Source organism: Molossus molossus, unplaced genomic scaffold, assembly GCF_014108415.1.
Source record: "Molossus molossus isolate mMolMol1 unplaced genomic scaffold, mMolMol1.p scaffold_m16_p_1, whole genome shotgun sequence".
Classification (NCBI taxonomy): domain Eukaryota; kingdom Metazoa; phylum Chordata; class Mammalia; order Chiroptera; family Molossidae; genus Molossus; species Molossus molossus.
This window is the reverse complement of record NW_023425344.1, coordinates 111,245,572-111,263,258: the sequence shown is the minus strand read 5'-3', so window position 1 is coordinate 111,263,258 and position 17,687 is coordinate 111,245,572. Positions and strand designations below refer to the sequence as shown.

The following is a 17,687-nucleotide window of genomic DNA, read 5'->3' as shown; positions in this document are numbered from 1 at the left end:
TTTAATACCTAACTAATTTCTGAGCAAAAACCAGACCATCTTCATGGTTTAAGCTCTCCATGTTCTAAAATCCACCAGAGATGAGAAGGGAAAGGCATAAACTAAAACCTGCTAATCACCTTGTGTTCCTGGAGAAAGGAAAACAGACCAAAAAACGCAACTTTTTTTTTTTTTCTAGAAAGCCTTCTCGGTCTGAGCCTGAAGTATATAATACACATGGCAAATGTGAAGCCCAAGGGCTGTCTCAATCCAAAGTAAGAAGGAGAACAATAAGAGTCCATTCTTGGGAACAAAGAGGCAGTGACAGCCTGTGAAGTGGCAGAGTCTTAGTTGTCAGCTGCCCAAGCAGTTGAGGCCAAGACCTTCTGGGTGGAAACAGACCATGGTGTTCCTCCGTCTACTGTCATTATTCTAAAAATTAACTCTAACCAGAAACTTTCCTATGAACTAGGGCTTTCAATTAATTACATTTGCATAGTACTTTATCTTTCATAGGAGGAATTATAATCCCTTTCAATAGACTCCTTTGTCACCCCAGACTGACAGCCTGAAGGAGGCCCCAAAGCCGGAGCAAACTGCCCGCCTTATTGCTGCAGTTCCAGATTCGTCCACAGCCTCCAAGTTCAATGTGACACATGTCTGAAGTTTCCCCAAGGGGTTACTAGCCCCAGAGCAATTACTGATTAACAGGGATTGAACCTCACATAATTACCAGAACTCAAGGAAGCCTCGAAGTGATTGCTGTTTCATTACTGATGCCCAGACTCTATCATATACCTGAATTGGGGTGTTTATGTTGCAGAAAATTGAGTGGAATTCCTGAGGCTCCATAAACTATCCCCATATCAAGAGGAATAAACAGATTTAAATGTTCTACTCTCTTCTATCTTCCAGCAAATCCATAAAGGGCAGAGAAAACCAGAACCATTTCCAGAATCAACACATGGAGTCTTTTACAGGTGTGTGCAAGAGAGAGCTGAGCATTGCTCTGAACAGCGGCAATCTGCTGTTTACTCTTTAGGCAGCTCTGAACAGAAAGAAACCTCTCCATCTCCCTTTCCTATCTGTATCTGGACAAAGCATTTCCACCCCTGTAATGCAGATATACCTTTCTATTTGCAGAGGTGGGCAGGGTTTTGGGGGAGACTATAATGTGCTGGGGGGTGGGGGGAACAATTTTGCCTTGGTCTATGGATCGCATCCCACTTCACACCTTTGATGTTCCCCTGCCTTGTAAGACCCCGGAAGGCAGTGATGGTAAAGAAAGACCAGAGTGAGATCTCATTTCCAGGACATTCCTAGATATCAGGAAGGCAGTAAAGCATTAGTGCTAGAAGTCGGGACATTTGCCACTAACATCTACAAGCAGCAATTCTCTTTGATAAATGCCCATAAACATAAATCAGGAGATAAGGCTTCCAAGAGAATGAAAGATTAGGTTCACATTCTAGACCTAGTCCAAGTTTGAATATTTATAAAAGCAGGAAGGGGGCAGGGGTGGATAATTTAAATGAGAAACAAAATCCAGATAGCAAAAAGCTCTTAAAAAGAATATTAATTTAAGTTAGAGGTGGTTAATTTTGGTTTTGCACAATGACTAACTCATGGCTTTAGCTATCAGAAGTTTCAATGAGTTAAGTTTATAACTTAGCATGAACAAAAAACACTTAAGATCAGATCAAAAGAACCAAAGGATCAATTAAATGAGAAAGGTTGTGAGTGCTTTGGGGGACAAAATAGTGTGTTTGCAGATGACCAGGGGGAAAAAAATCCCCAAATTACTGTACTGATTTGTGCTGGGAAGAACAGAATGAATGTTGTTCTGAGGGAACTGAAGGACAAGACAGAAGAGATACCAGTAAGAGAGCCCACAATTGCTCTTCCCTCTGGCGAGATTACACCCCAGAGTACGGAAAGACTGTTCTCGCCATGACAAAACCAACTTCTTTATCTTTTCATAATCACAGAGTACCAGGGACCCACCAATATATGGGGAAAGATAATGTCAAGAGATTTTTTTTTAGAAAGTGATTTAGAAAAATTTTTTTTCCTTTATTGACTTTTAGGGGGGTGGGGAAAGGAGAGGGAGAGAGAAAAACATCTCTGAGAGAGAACATGGATTGGCTGCCTCCTGCATGCCCCCCACTGGGGATTGGGCCCACAACCTGGACATGGGCCCTGACCAGGAATTGAATTGAACCTGCGACCTCTAGGTGCAGGGTCGACGTTCAACCACTGAGCCACAGCAGCTGGGGAAGGGTGGTCAAGGTTTAGAAGGAGGGCCCTAAAGGGGACATTTCAATGGGGTGTTAATCTAGATGCACAAAAACAATGGATAGGGCTCGCTTAAGGCAAAGATAAGCCTTTTACTAAAGAAGTTATATGCCTGACTACCCACGATGACCTGCCGAGTTAGGAATTTATGATCAGATCTCCCTGAGAGGTTACTTTTCCCGGAACCCCTTTTTCATCCACACCTGCTTCTGTTTAAAGCTCTTAGATCTGCTGCTTTGATCTGACTCTTCCTGACCCTCAGCCGCATCTCCACCCTGCCGTCTGCCGGCCCCGGTGGCCTTCTTCCAGTTCCTCAGGGCCTCCAGAGACAGGGTTTCTGTGCGGGGTACGAGTTGAGGATGCAAGCTTTTCTTGCACTAGGTACATAGTTCTGTGCACTTTATTATTATTATTATTTATTTATTTTTTTTAAACGCAGCCACTTTTTTTCTTTACTGAATTTTAGAGAGAGAGAGAGAGAGGGAGGGAGAAGGAGAGGGAGACAGAAACATCAATGAGAGAGAACATCGATTGGCCACCTCCTGGATGCCCCCCACTGGGGATCAGGTCCACAACCTGGGTTTGTGCCCTGACCGGGAATCGAACCGGTGACCTCTGGATGCAGGGGTCGACGCTCAACCACCGAGCCACACCGCCAGGCTAGTTATGTGTACTTTAAATAACAGCCACGTGTTCCCCATGGAGCACCGAATTTCGCTGCTGGTACACATAGTCTTCGCTGCTCTTAACTATGGGACGTTTTAGTCGTTCAGAAGCACACCCTAATATATATTTTTAAATATGCAAAAGTGGGGGACTTCCGGTCAAGATGGCGGGTAGGTAAACGCGGTAGCGTCCTCCCACAACCACATCAAAGTTACAACTAAACTACAGAACAACCCTCATTCAAAACCGCCTGAAATCAAGCTGAATGGAAGTCCCACAACTACGGAATTAAAGCAGCAGCCACATCCAGACTGGTAGGAGGGGTGGAGGCGGACGGGCTGGTCCCACACCCACGTGTGGCAGATAAAAATCAGGAGGACACCTCGGCTGGGAAGGTCCTTCCTGAGGACTCAGGGGTCCCTGTCCCACACCAGGTGCCCCGCTCAGGGTTCTAGTGCCAGGAAGAGAAGTCCCCATAACGTCTGGCTGGAAAAACCAGCGGGAACTGAGGCTCAGGGAGGCTGATGCGGCTGGAGTCCCAGGCAGCTCCTTAAAGGGCCCGCGCACGGACTTATCGAACTCTCTCCCTCTAAGCTTGGAGGGGAGGCAGCTCCACGGGCGCCAGAGACATACAGGGAAGAACTGAGCTGTTGGCACTGGAGTGAGAGCTGGAGAGGGGGCTTTCTCCGGGACAAACGTGCTGTCAGAGGCCTTTGTTCCTTTGGTGAGCCCTTCCCTGGGGCGGCAGACAGCTGCCATATCTGGGACTCCAGCAACCTGGCTCACACTGGTAGCCCCGCCCTGCTGACTCCCTAAGGCCCCGCCCCACCCAACTTTCAGGCCCACCCAAGCTGTTGCCACTTGCTTAACCATAAGCTTGGCCTGACTTGGATCCTGCTTCAGGTTTTTCCTAAATTCTTTCAAACAAGCAGCATCTGGTCTCAGCTAGCCCCATACCTCTCATTAAGTAATACACAAAAACAAACACAGGGAGGCAGCCAAAATGAGGAGACAAAGAAACAGGTCCCAAATGAAAGAACAGAACAAAACCCCAAGAAAAGAACTAAGCGAAATGGAGATAAGTAATCTAACAGATGCTGAGTTCAAAATACTGCCTATAAGGATGCTCAATGAACTTAGTGAGAACCTCAGTGAACTTAGTGAGGGCCTCAAAAACATAAAAAAGGACCAGTCAGAAATGATGGATGCACAATCAGAAATGAAGGAGGCATTAACTGAAATAAAGAATAATTTACACAGATTCAATAGTAGAGTACGTAAATCCAAGAAGCAAACCATTGATTTGGAATAGAAGGAAGCAAAAAACACCCAATCAGAACAGCAAAAAGAAAAAAGAATCCAAAAAATGAGGATAGTGTAAGGAGCCTCTGGGACAACTTCAAGCATGCCAACATTCGCATCTTGGGGGTGCCAGAAGAAGAGCGAGAACAAGAAATTGAAAACCTATTTGAAACAATAATGGAAGAAAACTTTCCTAACTTGGTGAAGGAAACAGACATACAAATCCAGGAAGCACAGAGAGTCCCAAACAAGATGAACCCCAAGAGGCCCATACCAAGACACATCATCATTAAAATGCAAAAGGTTCAATACAAAGAGAGAATCTTAAAAGCAGCAAGAGAAAAGCAGTTCGTTACCTACAAGGGAGTTCCCATAAGGCTGTCAGCTGATTTCTCAAAAGAAACTTTGCAGGCCAGAAAGGAGTGGCAAGAAATATTCAGGGTGATAAAAAGAAAGAACCTACAACCAAGATTACTCTATCCTGCAAAGCTGTCATTTAGAATCAATGGCCATATAAAGAGTTTCCCAGACAAGAAAAAGTTAAAGGAGTTCATCACCACCAAACCGCTATTATATGAAATGTTGAAGGGTCTTTTTGAAGAAAAAGATAAAATATATGAACAAACAAAATGGCAATGAATACATATCTATCGACAATGGCATCTACAAACAAAATGAACAGGCAGAACAGAAACATTCTCATAGATACAGAGAACATTTTGTTGGTTGCCAGATGGGAGGGGGGTTGCATAAATGGGTGAAAAAGGTGAAGGGATTAAGAAGTACAAATTCATTGCTAGACTGACAAACCTCAAAGGGAAAGGGGTTGGGGGGTGGGAAGAAATAAACCAAAGAACTTATATGCATAACCAATGGACACAGACAACAGTATGGGAAAAGGCGGGAGTGGAGAGGAGGGGGTCAATGGGGGAAAAATGAGGAACATCTGTAATACAGTCAACAATAAAGATTTTAAAAATAATAAATAAATAAATATGCAAAAGTGGTCATTATTACCCAAAGCTTTAAGAGACTTCACATGTTTCTGCTCAACTCTCTGGGGGCTTTTGAGCTGAGCCTTGGGGTGGACATCTCTCAGGGAGCCATTGCTCCTCGGGCCCCAGCCCACCAACGAGTCGTGCAGATCAAACCCAAACTGAAGCCAATACGGACCCACAAGAACGAAAGAGAAATGCTCCTTGTTTAAAGGACAAAGAGGAAACGGTACCTGTAACTCCCGGCCGTGTTGATGCACGTGGCTCCATTCTGGCAGCTGAAGGGCGTCCCCGAGTACACCTCACACTCGTTCACATCCACCGAGCACAGAGGCCCCTGTGAGCGTGGAAGGGACAAGTCAGGTGCCACAGCCATGCGGGGGTGGGGAACCTTTTTCCTGCTTAAGGCCATTTGGATATTTAGAACATCACTCGAGGGCCATACAAAGTTATCAACTTAAAAATCGGCCTGCAGTATTTGGTCAGGCTGATTAGGTGAGGCGTGTACTGTTAGCGGGGATTAATTTCGAGGGCCTTACGCGGCCCATGGGCTGCACGGTCCCCACCCCTGTTTAAATAATTACACACAGACAGTAAAGAAGTCTCAGTCAGGCCAAATCCGATGATACTAATACTAACATGAATCTCTGATTATCCTTCTACCAGAACTCAGATTTCACCTGATAAAGCCAAAGAGCTCTTCATAAGACAACACCAGTCTACACAAGTAGAAACCTACGCAAACTAATTCTCAGTTCCCTGTAGCGCTAGGCCTGGGAATACTCACTCACCGATTTTATTTTAATGCACAGGTCAGGAACATTTTCACCATTAATGGAAAATAGCAAGAATGTGTACAAGGTTATGTCAGATCTGTTTTGTACATTTAATGCTGAACAATTTACATGAATGTTAGCCAGAATATCATGTTCTTCGTGTAGTAATCCACTCCAGTGACCCCCTGCTTCAGATGGCTTAGTGTTTAGAGGGTTATAGACTCCTGCTGCCATGGTTCGGATGGTGACCTACACAGGACAATTCCTTCTGATTCAGAAGACCACAGAAACCCAGAAACTTTTGGGTGGAAACTTACCTATATCTGAATCATTCCAAGGAAACCACAGATGCTACTCAGCATGGTTTTTAACGACGAAGGGACTCACCTTCCACTGGGAAGGGCAGATGCAGAAGAAGGAATCGTGAAGATTGAGGCAGGTGCCACCGTTCTGGCAGGGATTGCTGCCGCAAACCTTTCTGTCAACGGTCTGAAACAAAGACGGGACAGTCAGCCGGCAGTGGTCCCTGCTGCAGGCAGCCGTGACAGGCACCTTCAGTGTGTGTCAAACTACGTTGTACTGACTCGCTGGGGGGCTTCCTCCAAGTTTTAAATCAATTCCTTAAATTCTTCGTCAACTCAATTGTCTTGTGAAGAAAATAAAAATAGTGTCTCATATAGGTCCTAGTCATATTCCTTTACTATTACCCATGGATGGGACGAAGCAGGAGGTGAGAAGATTCTCACTCCATTCTCTGGAAAGGTGCGGTCCACCTGAGAAATCTGTGTTGCTAGACCAGCGTAAAGATTCTGGGTGTGGGGATGACAGTGGACATTCTTATCTGAGAAAGTAAAAGAGAGAGTCCGGTTCTTCCGCTGTCATGTTATCTTGGGTTTGCCCAGGTGAGCATTTGAAATAGGATCCTCCAGGGGTCAAGATGCCTGAAGCTTTCCATCCGAGTCCCTTTGTTTGCAAAGTGCTTAGCTACACCCTCCACTCTCATGCTCACAGGACACGTTTCAGAGGCACACACAGACCGCCTTTGTCTACACAACCTGGGGAAAATGTCAGCTATGGTTCCAATCTTGTAGAAGTTGTCATGGTTGGGGGCGGGGCAGAGAACACTTCTTTAGAAAAGACAAGTGATGAGGCAAGGAAAGGCATCCTATTGATTTCACCTAATCATAGTCTAATTCTATGTTTTAAAACTGAAATAGGAGCAAATTATTCACTACATTTTAAAAAATATTCAGGAACTCACAGAGAACATCCAGTCTGTTCCTTTCATTCTTCCGAGGGAACTGGGAGCCAGAGGACAGCCAAGCAAATGTCTCAGCACCATTTCTTGCAAAGCCTACTCTCGCTCATCTTTGTCGTAAGTCAGCTGATCACCCACATGAGGGTCTCTTTCTGGACTATGTTTTCTTCCATTATTCTATTTGTCTGTCTTTGTACCGGTACCACAAGTAGCTTTGTTCTTCAAAGGACACTATTAAGAAAGTTAACCACAGCCCTGGCCAGTTTTGCTCAATGGTTAGACCATTGACCCGTGGACCAAAGAGTCTCGGGTTCAATTCTGGTCAAGGGCATGTACCTCGGTTGAGGTTCATCCCCAGCCCTGGTCAGGGTCATGCAGGAGGCAACCAGTTGATGTGTCTCTCTCATATCAATGTTTCTCTCTCTCTCTCTCTCTCCCTCCCTCCTTCTCACTCTATCTAAAGATTAATAGAATAATGTCCTCAGGTGAGTATTAATAAAAGAAAGGGAAAGAAAGTTAACCACAATCTCATTAAAAGTTTTTCTGGTGTACAAAAGCAATTCTGTCTCGGGAATAGAAACACAGAATCCTGTGGGGGCCCAGCAGGAAATGGAATCACTGAGCAGTCAGGAGGAAGACAATAGGGACCAGTGGGGAGTAGGGCTCAGAGATCACCTGCCCTATCCAAAGGACAACGGCACTCCCATTCAGACATCATTAAAAATCCTTCCTGGGCCCTGGCCAGTTTGGCTCAGCGGTTAGAGCGTCGGCCTGCGGTACAGAGAGACCCGGGTTTGGTTCCCGCTAAGGGTGCGTACCTCGGTTGCAGTTTGTCCCCGGCCCTGGTTGGTCGTGCGGGTGGCAGCCACTCGATGTGTCCCTTCACATCGATGTTTCTCTCTCTCTCTCTTCCTCTCTCTCCCTCCCGCTCTGTCTGAACAAAAAAATGCAAAAATGTCCTCGGGTGAGGATAAAAAAAAAATCCTTCCTGGGGGGTACGGAGTCTGTCTGAGCTAATTTTGATCATGGCCTCTAGTTCTAGATGTCTGGTAGGGATAATGAAGCACTCCAGGAGACTGAAAACTTCAGTGCTGCGTCTTGTTCCACAGGAATGATTCCTTGCTCATTTTCATTCTCTTAGCTACTCCCTTAAATGATCAAGGTGAAGCGTGCAGTACATTATCCAAGTGGGGAAAAGGCATAAATGAACGTGTTTGTCAAATTTAAAACACCAAAATAGTAGATAATATTTGAAGCACAATCAAAACAGATCAAGGACATTGGGGCAGAGACTGGTAACCTGGAAACCCCTGAGTTTTATTTAAAATTTCAAATATGGGACACTCTGTGCATTTCTTTGGGTAGAAGGTTACAGCTTCTATGAAACTCTCAAAAATGCCAGCCTACAAAAGGGGTCAAACATCTAAAATCAGAAGGACTAGTTTACAAGCATGTCGCACAGTCATGGAAGGCATACTCTAAGAAATGGTTCAAGTTTAATCACCAGCAAATTTTCTTTTAAGGAAATGTTTAATGTTTTGTGATACACCCCCGACTTCTGAATTTACTGTTAGAGAGGATACACGGCCTTTCAGAACTTAGTCCTTGATGCCAGAGTTGGCAAGCTGGGTGGTCAGCAGCTGGCCAGAGCACACACAAGCCCCCATGACAGCATTAAAGGGACATAGCATGAGAGGAAGAACGTGTGAACTGCTGAACTCAGTCAGCAGGCCTCTGCTCACATGCCCAGTGACCTGGGGCTGGTCCCTTCACCTCCCTGAGACTCGGGCTCCTCATCTGGATCATGGGAAGCATAAACCATGATGAGAATTAAATGATAGAAAAAGTCAGTCTTTAATGTTAATCATCCATCCATCTTTAAGCGTACTAGATTCATCAATGACTCTAGTTTAAGTAAAGGATGTTAAATACGTAGTGCTTATGGGCTTACCTGCTGTAAGCTTTGAAATTTTCTCTCAAGATCCACAAACTAGAAGTGGGAGAAAAGAGCATCAGTTTCCTGGTTTAAAGGCATTTCATATAAAACAGCGTTCCCTTGACATGCTTTCCTAATCCCCTCTGGGGGGGCTAGCTTTATCTCTTTGTTTCTCCTTTATTGCCACACCTCATGCCTCTCCAAGCTTCCCTTCCTTCCACCGCGTGGATGATTTTTAAAGCATTTTTTAAAAGAATTACAACCCACTGATAAGTTGATTCATTGCTTCTCTGCACACAGTGATTCTGGGACTTTTTATAAATGACAGGGATTAATCCACTTCTCCAAAGAGAAGGTTGTTATCAGGATGTGAGCACGGTCAGTTGTGCATCAAGTTCTTGCCACAGTATTTCCAACATTCTGCCCATCACCATGCCCACGCCCTCTGTCAGGGCTGTGTCATTGGGCCAGAAAATCCATGACTACAATGTGAACTTTCTACAGAAGACACAAAGGAGGTGTATCTCCTGCAAAATGGTGACTTATTCAGTTGAATTAAGGAGAACCCACTCGCTCTAATGGTATAGATGTCAGACTTACCTTGGAATTAAGCTGATGGATTTCACTAGAAATATTTTGGGGCAGACCAACTGCACTCCTTTTTAAATCTGTAATATCATCTTTGTTTTTCTGGATCTAATTTTAAAAAGAAGATGAAGAAGGAAAAGGAAGAGGAGGAGAGAGAAGAGGAGGAAGAGAATGTTAGTAAAAAATGTATGTATGTGTATTATAGGGACAAAATTTTAAACTTAGAGAAGCATTGCCCTGGCCGGTTGGGTTCAATGGTTAGAGCATTGGCCCATGGACCAGAGAGACCCGGGTTCGGTTCCTGCTAAGGGCACGTACCTTGGTTGCAGTTTGTCCCTGGCCCCACCCAGTTGGGGTTGTGTGGGTGGCAACCAGGCAATGTGTCTCTCTCACATCTCTCTCTCTCTCTCTCTCTCTCTCTCTCTCTCTCTCTCTCCCTCTCTCCCTCCTGCTCTATCTAAAGATAAATGCAAAAATGTCCTCGGGTGAGGATAAAAATAAATAAATAAAAAATAAAATTAGAGAAGTATTTTATTTTAAGCACCAAGATCTTGCCCATAATTATAGAAGCCCAAACAGTGCCATGTATAACAAACATCAGACTAAAATAGCCATGGCATCATTCCATCCACTGTTTTCAGCAACAATCTATCAAGGGATTTTCCATTTTGCATTTTCCCCCCAGAATAACGGTTTGGAGTGCTTGTTAGAAGGTCTGGCTTGGAATCAGACTGCTCAGGTTTTAAATCTCAGCGCAGTCATTTTCGGTGTGCCCTTGGACAAGTGACGGAACGGCGGCAGCGCTTCTTGACCTCCCCTGTAAATGGGGTCGCGATCAAGCCAGCCTCAGGGCAGCTGTGAGGGTTAGGTGAGATAATGCCCATAAATGCTGAGCGCCGTGGAGAGCCCACAGCAAGCCCGAAGCAATGCAGCTGCTGCACTGTGACGGACGCACCAGCATGGTACCACGAATCCCGAGCACTGAACACACGCAACATGGCAGGAAGATAATCGGCCACTTCTGTTCTGTAGTAAAAGTGAACTGGTCACTTCCACTCCTTCCTTGCTCCCCTTGTGAAGGAGTCCCCAGGACTGCCCTCTGGCCTTCTCTGGACTCGATTACATAAGCCTGTTCATTACCAGCATCACCCCCTCTACCCATCATGAACTCTAGGGCATTGTTCATTTCGTGGACCCGTGGACCTCCAATTCTGTCCCCTGGGCTAAAGGTACAGATTAATACAGAGCTGTTCAATTATGTAACCATCCATGTGTGGATATACAAAATTACTTTAATATTTTTCCAGGGTATTACCTGATGTAAACACTCGCCAAGGTCTTCATCATTTAATTTAATTTTCCCCAGGGATCCAGTTTTAAATTCAATGTTTTGAGCAGACCCAGTAAGAAACACTAAATTTCCTCTCTCTGTAGCCATTCGGGGCCTATATAATTCAAACCAGAGAATGCATCAGTAATTAGCATATATAATTTTTAAATCCAAAGAATAAAGTTTTTCATTGAATAATTATAGACAACTCTACACTGTGGTCAACTCAACTAAATTCTCCCTGTTCATCTGTCATTTCTTTCTCTGCAAATTTCCTGGAGATACCTCCTAGTAATTGCATACTTCCCTTATTTGCAAAATGATAAATAAATGATTTGTGCGCAAGAAGATGGTTCTATACATTTTTCCCTATTTGTTTTAAATACCATTATTTTCCTCAAGAAAAATGACACTTCAGCTTCTCTGGCTATTTGTGAACCTGGATGAGTAACTACCCTACTCTCTCAGCAGAAATAATCCATGTGTCTACTTACTGTTGGAGGTCAGCATTCCTTTTTTGCCTCTGCAACTCAAATCTTCCAGCTTCATCATGTGATTCAGCAAATGTCAGTAAAATAACCATACACCACAGGAACGATGAGGACATGTTCCCACCAACCCTCCCAGGCTGTCAGGTAAGAGGGAGGCCACTCCAACCAACTGAGTGTGGAGTTTGGAGAAAGCAAACCAAGCAGATGTACTTTGGCCTCTGGAACGTCCCGCAACTTTTTAGTTTTTTCTTCATTGCCCTAGAAGGCTAAGTTATGCCCCCACCCACCCCCAGGGGATGTAAATGATCTTAGATCTTCTGTACTCTTCAACCTTCAAGTGATGTACAACTTAATCATTATCTGTTCGACCTTTGAAATGGTAACCATCTGCTTTGGAAACACCCACTAAAACAAGCCTTGCTTAAGAAGTAGCTACCTTTCAATAAATGGTGTGGGAAAATGGTGCGTGATCCACAGGCAGAAGAATGACGTTGGATCCTTACACTACAGCATAAGTAGATTAACTCAAAATGAATCAAATACTTAAATACGGGAGCTAAAACTCTAACACTCTTAGAAGAAAACATAGTAAAAAGCTTCATGACATTGGATTTGGCAATGATTTTTTCGGATATGACACCAAAAGCACAGGTAATAACAACAAAATAAATAAATAAATTCTAGTACTTCAAAGTAAAAACCTTGTGCATCAAAGGACACCATCAACAGAGTGTAAAGGCAACTCCAGAATGGAAAAAGATATTTGCGTATCAAATATATGACAAGAGGTTCATATTCAGAATATATAGAGAACTCCTATAACTGAACAACAAAATAACCCAATTAAGAAATTGGCAAAAGAAATAGACATTTATCCAGTGAAGATATACAAATGGCCAAAAGACACGTGAAAAGATGCTCGACATCATTATTCGTTAGGGAAATGTGAATCAAAACCACACTGAGACATCACTTCATACCCATTAGGATGGCCACTGTAAAGACAAAAAACAAACACCAGAAAAGAACAAGTCATTGGTGAGGATGTAAAGAAACTGAAACCCTTGTGCACTGTTGATAGGAATGTAAAATGGTGCAGCCACTATAAAATAGTACAGCGGTTCCTCAAAAAATTAAACACAGAACTACCATATAGCCCAGCAATTCTTGTGCATATACCTAATGGAATTGAAAAGAGGGACTCACAGACATATTTGTACAATCATTTTCTTAGCAGCATTATTCACAGTAGACAAAAGGTAGAAGCATCCCAAGTGTACATTGATAGATATGAATGGAAAAACAAAATGTGTCACATACACATAATGGAATATTACTCAGGCTTAAAAAGGAAGGAAATTCAGAAACAGGCTGCAGTATGGATGATACTATGCTAAGTAAAATAAGCCAGACATAAAAGGACAAATATCCTATGATTCCGCTTATAAAAGAACCTAAAGCTGTCAAAATCTTTGAGACAGAAAGTAGAATGATGGTTTCTATGGCTGAGAGATAGGACAATGGGGAGTTATTGTTTAACTGTACAGAATTTCACTTTGGAAAGATGAAAACAGGTTTTAGAGACCAGTAGTGATAATGGTTGCACAATATGTATGTAATGCCACTACATTTAAAAAATGACTAAGCCCTGGCCCGTTTGGCTCAGCGGTTAGAGCATCAGCATGTGGACCAGAGAGTCCTGGGTTTGGTTCCTGCCAAGGGTACATACTTCAGTTGCCATTTGTCTCCGGCCTTGGTTGGGGTCATACAGATGGTAACCAGTCAATGTGTCTCTCTCACATTGATGTTTCTCTCTCTCTCTTCCTCCCTCTCTCCTTCCTGCTCTATCTGAAGATAAAGGCAAAAATGTCCTCAGGTAAGGATAAAAAATAAAAATAAAAATGATTAAAATTGCCCTGACCAGTTTGGGTCAGCGGTTAGAGCATTAGCCCATGGACCAGAATCTTGGGTTTGACTCTGGTCAAGAGCACGAACCTCAGTTGCAGTTTGGTCCCTGGTCCTGTCCTGGTTGGGATCGTGTGGGTGGCAACCAATTGATGTGTCTTTCTCACATCGATGCTTCTCTCTCTCTCTCTCTCTCTCTCTCTCTCTCTCTCTCTCTCATCCTCATCTCTCTCTGTCTCTTTCTCCTTCCCTCTCTCCCTTACACTCTCTCTAAAAATCAATGGAAAAATATCCTCGGATGAAAATTAACAACAACAACAACAACAAAAATGTGACAAGAATACACTGATTTAAAAGTGGTCATTTTAATAAACAATAAAAGTTTAGTTTAATAGGGGGTGGGGAGCTGTAGTTTAGATTTATTTGGATTTTGAAATGTACAGCCTACCCTGCTACAATAAGGAGAGCACAAACCAGAAGAACGCAGCCCACTATGAAAACAAAAGAGGGGTTCAGAAAACCCGTGTCGAGGCCCTTTCTGCCTTGAAAACATCCTTGGGTTCAAAGTCAGCACCATCACTTCCTGACCATGTGACCCTGTGTCTTCATCAGCAGAGAGATTATAACAGCACTGAAGGTGTATAAAATGTTTAGCACATTTGGTCTCTGGTATATAGTAGATGTACACTAAATATAAACTCTCTTGTCATGTAAATAAATATAACAATACCTCTCCTTTCTCTTCCACCACATGGGCTTGAGTTACATAAAGCAAAAAATTATAGAATTCACAGTTGACTTTAAAATCTTGGGTACAAGGGAAATCAGGGGTGCCTCTTCTCACTTATAGGAAAGATTCCAGAACAGAGACAAGTATTACGGACTTTGAATGAGGATGACAATAGCTGACCAGCAGGTAGGTATGTGAGGCAAAGGTAAACTGATGTCTGAGAACTAGGCAAGGTGGCTCCAGGAAGCAAGAAAGAACTCCACATGGGTGGATGGAGAGCAAGATTAGATTTAAATCCAAGAGTCTTCAAGATGAGTCAACCCAAAGGGAAAGACCTCTTCCTTAAAGTGGAACTGAGGAATGCAACAGGAAGGGTTTGCTCAGAAGCTGCTGGGTACTGGGGGAGGGGACGGAGTGTGAGTATACACCTAAGAAAGCCCTTACATGCTTTTTTTGTTTTGCATTCATTAAAGTAAAAATCGTTAATTTAGAACACTCATATGATCAATGACATTTACACATCATATGTTTGTAATGGGGTCTGTTGTATTCTTTTCTACTTACCAGCCTTGACTCTCTTTCGTATCTCCAACAAAGTGCATGCAAATGTGTTTTGCTTTGTTGTGGATATTACACATGGGTGTATGGAATTAGGGTTTTACAAGTTTCTCCACTAGTATGGTCAGTGTATTTCTAATCAGTGATTCATGACCTATTGACTTCCGCTCCTAATCCTGCCTCATGGTCTTGCCTTCCTACCTCTTCTTCCTGCTGGCTCCACAGTTCTTCTTAAGAAGTCTCGGTTCCCTTCTCCTCCTCCTTCCCTTTCTTACAAAACCACCAGAATGCAATGGTAAAGATCAGAATTATCCCCCATCAGTGTGGCTCAGTGGACTGAGCATGTACCATGGACTAAGAGGTCCCAGCTGGATTCCCCTGCAGGGCACATGCCCAGGTTTCGGGCTCAATTCCCAGTAGAGGGTGTACAGGAGGCAGCCCATCAATGTTTCTCTCTTACATTGATGTTTCTCTCTCTCTCTCCCTCCCCCCCCACCCAAAAAAACAGAGTTATCTTCTTCTTTCTTCTTCCTTTAACCTTTCTAATAACTATTGTACAACCTTTACTCCTTCTGCGCCATAGACTTCATCTCCTTGTTCTATTCTGAATTCTGAGTCCCCAATCTTTTTAATAATCCCCAAGACAATGAACATATAAAATTCACAAATGATTCACAATTCACAATTGAAACTTCTGTGGTCATGAAAAACATACCTGCAAGTAAACTCCAATAAACTAGAATTTCACATTCAGGGAATTGCTGGTTAAGAAAGGATCATTGTAATCAGAAAACTGATAAGGCCAAAAAAAAAAAAAAAATCTACAAGAAAACAATAGAGAACCAAATTACCTCTGCCTGGGAAGGTCAATGTAGGCTTCCCAGGAGACCAGTGGAGACTTACGAATGAATAGGAGTTCTCCAGGCAAAGTAGTGGGACCCAGAGTCTCAGACAGAAAATGCCACATCCAAAGCTCAAAGCTTTCCAGGTAGGAAACAGCTCAGCAGGGCTAGAGCTGTGTGTGTTTGTGAGAGATTAAATGTTTCAAATGGACAGGAAGTCAGATCAAGAAGAACCTTGAAATGCCATTTTAATGGGCTTTTATTTTATTTTAAAATAATGGAGAACGATGAGAGTATTTGAGGCAGGAGATTCACGCAGTCACTGTGGGGCCAAGTCTGAAACCCAGAGCTACGGAGGAGGTCGGAGTACAGGAAAGAGATGTGACCTGGAGACGCCGTGGTTAAGGCAGCGGCAGGGAGAGCAGGAGACACCGAGAAATTTAGAAACAGAATCGACCAAAGATATATTTGGGCAATTAAGGGGGGGGGGGGGCAGGGATGATGTTCAATTTCTTAAAAAAATTGGAAGGCCCTGGCTGGTTTGGTTTAGCAGCTGGAGTGTCAGGGTCGTGGGGGAGGCAACCAATCAATGTGTCTCTCTCACATCGATGTTTCTCTCTCTCTCTCTCTCTCTCTCTCTCTCTCTCTCTCACTTTATTTGAAGCTAAATGGAAAAATATCCTTTGGTGAGAATTAAAAAAAAAGGGGGGGGGAAGAATCGGGGTTTCAGTAATTGAGTAAAGGAAAGTAATCAGGGGAAGGAGATTTTTGAGAAAAGACAGTGAGTTCAGATTTGAATGCCTAGACTCGTGAGAAACAGCTCCCATCCCTCACCGTGTCACAGCCTCGTCCTGAAAGTGGCTCAGCCGTCGATGGTGGCGTAGGGAAGATCCAAAGAGGGCGAGACGACAACCTGGCCGCTCCAAGTGTGGCCCATGGGCCAGTACAGGCATCATCCAGGAGCTTGTCAGAAATGCACAATCTCAGGTTCTACCTCAGACCCACTGAATCCAAATCTGCAGTTTACAAGGTCCTCGCCCCCCCACCCGGAGCTGAAGGTGTCTTCACTCAAGAGCGTCACACGGTGTCCCCAGCACGGCAGCTGGATCTCCGTTTCTCTGTTTTTCGTGGTTGATCTAATTTTCCACACCTTTCTTTTCCATGTTCTACCTCTGTATCTTCCTTTATCCTACTTTCTGAGAAATCCTTTGTGTTTACCTTTTATAATTTATATTGATTTCTGAAACTTCTCTTACTTTTAACTTCAAAAACTCTTGTTCTTGTTTCACAATCACAACATCTTTTCCCACTACTCTAACACTATTATAGCTGCATTGCGAAGTTTTCTGGCATGTACAGCAGTCTCTGATGTCTCTAAGTTCTTTTTCTCCAGTTTGATTGTTTAGGCCTTTCTATTCTATGTTGGACACTTTCCTCAAATGCTTATTGATCCTATGTGTGCATTTATATTTGAGAATAAAACACTAAGGAATGGATAGTAAGCTCTGTGTCCATGGATGATGTTCATAACGAGTAGGCTTTATCATGGAGTGAATCAATGACAAGCCAGCAATTTCTTTGGGGGACCCCACAAGTCCATTTTTAAAGGTGTTTTCTCCCCTGGGTACATTCATTTTGTTCAGAAAAAAAAAATCCTTCAGTTTTCTCCTGGAGGAGGAAAGTTTGCTGGACATGTTGTTGCTAAGTGTGTAGACTTTTTTCCAGCCCTATGTTTTTTATCTTTCCTCCAAATTCTTAGAGTACTTCATTACCACATTAATATAAGTCCTAAGACTATTTTTATATATACCAAAATTTGTTTTTTATTCCTTCTAGATTTGACCAAATTCCATTGTTTTATGGTCTTAATAAGCACTTATTGCAGACATATGACGTCCACAATAAAAAGGGAAATTCCAAAGAAGTAAAGGTCACAATTTTTTTTTTTTTTTGGTTTGCAATAAAGGCATTTGTATAAATCTAGAGAGCTATAATAACGCAACATTGTAAAGATGATTGTGACAACATTAGACAAA

General features: G+C 43.2%; 1 protein-coding gene across 1 annotated transcript in view; it reads right to left on the bottom strand.

Moving 5' to 3' along the window:
- The window catches only part of CUBN (cubilin), a 292,271-nt gene extending 280,539 nt beyond the window's left edge, over positions 1 to 11,732 (bottom strand). Inside the window, exons 1-6 of the mRNA XM_036275497.1 lie at positions 11,620 to 11,732; positions 11,111 to 11,240; positions 9,808 to 9,903; positions 9,223 to 9,261; positions 6,401 to 6,502; positions 5,471 to 5,574 (exon numbers count right to left, since the gene is read on the bottom strand). Of these exons, the coding sequence (XP_036131390.1) occupies positions 5,471 to 5,574; positions 6,401 to 6,502; positions 9,223 to 9,261; positions 9,808 to 9,903; positions 11,111 to 11,240; positions 11,620 to 11,732 (584 nt within the window). The remainder of the gene's footprint in view (positions 1 to 5,470; positions 5,575 to 6,400; positions 6,503 to 9,222; positions 9,262 to 9,807; positions 9,904 to 11,110; positions 11,241 to 11,619) is intronic.
- Positions 11,733 to 17,687: the final 5,955 nt, after the last annotated feature.